Source organism: Terrapene carolina, unplaced genomic scaffold, assembly GCF_002925995.2.
Source record: "Terrapene carolina triunguis isolate 2854851 unplaced genomic scaffold, T_m_triunguis-2.0 Scaffold32038, whole genome shotgun sequence".
Lineage (NCBI taxonomy): Eukaryota > Metazoa > Chordata > Testudines > Emydidae > Terrapene > Terrapene triunguis.
This window is the reverse complement of record NW_020696389.1, coordinates 297-2,809: the sequence shown is the minus strand read 5'-3', so window position 1 is coordinate 2,809 and position 2,513 is coordinate 297. Positions and strand designations below refer to the sequence as shown.

Here is a 2,513-nt window from a genome sequence, read left to right as displayed (position 1 = left end):
GTTTCATGGGAAATTGGATTTTCCATTCAACTATTTTTTCCATGAAATTATCTTTTCCTTGGAAATTATAAGTTTTCCATCAAAATACTAAACTCCCCATCTCCCTAAACTATGGCTCTGGGACTCTGGTGATGTTCCAGGGAAGTTCAGCAAGAGGAGAGACCATCATGCATCATGGGGTATTTGGTCCATCCTGGGAGCCTGGCCCATAGAAGAGATTGGTGCTGTGTGGTATCTGATGCACCGCTGTGGTATTTCTGAGCAAAAAGATTTTGGTCTCCACAAACAAACCGCCTTTGTGGATCAGCTCTACACAGTACCCGGCTTGCATTGAAAACAGCAGGATGAAATCTACCCCTAACCTCATACTCCGTAACTCTGGTAGAAATTGCATCATTTAATAACACAGTAGAAAAGAGTGGGCCAAATTAATCCCCAGGGCATGAATTAAACCAAAGGTGGCTTTGGTTCACTGAATGCATTAATTAGGTGTTATGGCTCTCTTAGCTCAGGTATTCCCAGTTGCTCCAGGAATAATATCCTACAAATCACACATCTCAGTATAAAACTTCCCGAATGCTCCAAATTGGCAGTTTCTGTCGAAGGGGAAACATCACCACATCTCTCTCTTCTCAGCAGGTACGTGTTATTATCCTGAATTACAGTCACACACACACACATACACACCATGGTGATCAGCAGGTATTAAATTCAAGACCTCCAGCACTAAAAGCCTCAGCCCCAACTCCTACCCCTGACTGAGACGATTTTCACCCTGATTCTCTTACAGCAGAGTCACAAGTCATTGTTTGCTGCTCGGATTAGTGAACAGGAGTCTTCGTATGTGGGACATGATTAACCTGCATGTCATTGTATTTACGCCGTGTGTATTTTATCAAACAACTGGAATGACCAGCTGTGAACATCCGCACCATCCACCTGCCCACATCTCTGTAGCTGCCTGATCTCTGTTCAGAGGAGATGGAAAAGGGAAATCACTCAGAGGCGACTGAGTTCATTCTCTCAGGACTGACAGATCGTCCGGAGCTGCAGGTCCTCCTGTTTGGGGTGTTCCTAGTGGTTTATGGTATCACCCTGGTGGGGAATGGGGGGATGATCTTGTTAATCAACATTGATCCCCGACTCCACACCCCCATGTACTTTTTCCTCAGTAATTTGTCTTTCTGTGACCTCTGCTTTTCCTCGATAATTTCCCCTAAGATGCTGCAAAATTTCTTAGCCGAGAGGAAAAGCATTTCTTACACTGCCTGCGCTGTGCAACTATATCTCTCAGTTGTTTTTGGAGATATTGAGTGCCTGTTGCTGGCTGTGATGGCGTATGACCGTTATGTGGCCATCTGTAACCCGCTGCTCTATACGGTCACCATGTCCAGGCAGCTTTGTAAACAGATTGTGGCTGGGGTGTACGCTGTGGGGTTTGTGGATTCAATGATATATACGTGTTTTACATTTCGGCTGTCATTCTGCAGCTCCAACATCATCAATCATTTCTTCTGCGACATCCCCCCACTGTTGGCGCTCTCCTGTTCTGACACCCGCATCAATGAGATTGTGATGTTTGTTTCTATGAGCTGCATTATAGTGAGCAGCCTTGTCACTGTCCTCCTCTCCTATGTCTATATCATCTCCACCATCCTGCAGATCCGTTCTGCCGAGGGCCGGCGCAAAGCCTTCTCCACCTGCACTTTCCACTTGACCACAGTGGTCCTTCTTTTTGGCACCCTCCTCTTCATGTACTTACGTCCCACCTCCAGTTATTCCATGGACACGGACAAAGTGGCCTCAGTGTTTTACACGCTGGTGATGCCCATGTTGAACCCCCACATCTACAGTCTGAGGAACATGGAGGTGAAGGATGCCCTGAAGAGAGCAATGAATAAACTCCTAACCAATTCTTGAATCTGTTTAACTCTTTACTCATTTAGTGATGGGGAGTGGAAACAGGTGAATTCAATTCCCAGCGCATTGCAATGTAATTTTGCAGAGCCCGTGGGAATATTGTTCATTATTATATTGTTATTATTTTTAATTTGTTTGTATTCCAACAAGGTCTGCAGGCCCCAAATGAGATCAGTGGACAAAATAAGGGAAGAATCACAGGTCCAGAAAGAGAGATTGATTCTATAAGCTGGTGGCTAGGGGCACCCACCTGGAGGGTGAGATGCTCAACTTCACGTCTCTGTTCCAAGGGTCATTTAATTAGTTATCCAAAATAGAAGAACTTTGAAAGGAGAGATCGAGGGCAACCCAGACTGGAATTGCACATCACTCAGGGGCTGGGATGCTGTCTGGAAATGCAGGAAACCCAAGTGCAGAGTGTAATGGGTTCGGTCACAGAGACCCCCATTGGGACTGTCAACTGATGTGCTGAAATTACCTCTGATCCCATTTTCCCTGCCAGCCTGGACCTCCAGAACCCTGCCTTGTTGAGCCAGACATGCTAGCCTGCTGCAGCACAGACCCAGGGTCTCGTCCACGACCCCAGAGCTGCA

At 46.3% G+C, this 2,513-nt stretch overlaps 1 protein-coding gene across 1 annotated transcript; it reads left to right on the top strand.

The window, feature by feature from the left end:
• Positions 1 to 972: 972 nt before the first annotated feature.
• Positions 973 to 1,920, top strand: LOC112125889 (olfactory receptor 1009-like). The gene has a single exon (XM_024224248.1). The coding sequence runs from the start codon at positions 982 to 984 to the stop codon at positions 1,918 to 1,920; it is 939 nt and encodes a 312-aa protein (XP_024080016.1). The 5' UTR covers positions 973 to 981.
• The last annotated feature ends 593 nt before the right edge of the window (positions 1,921 to 2,513 follow it).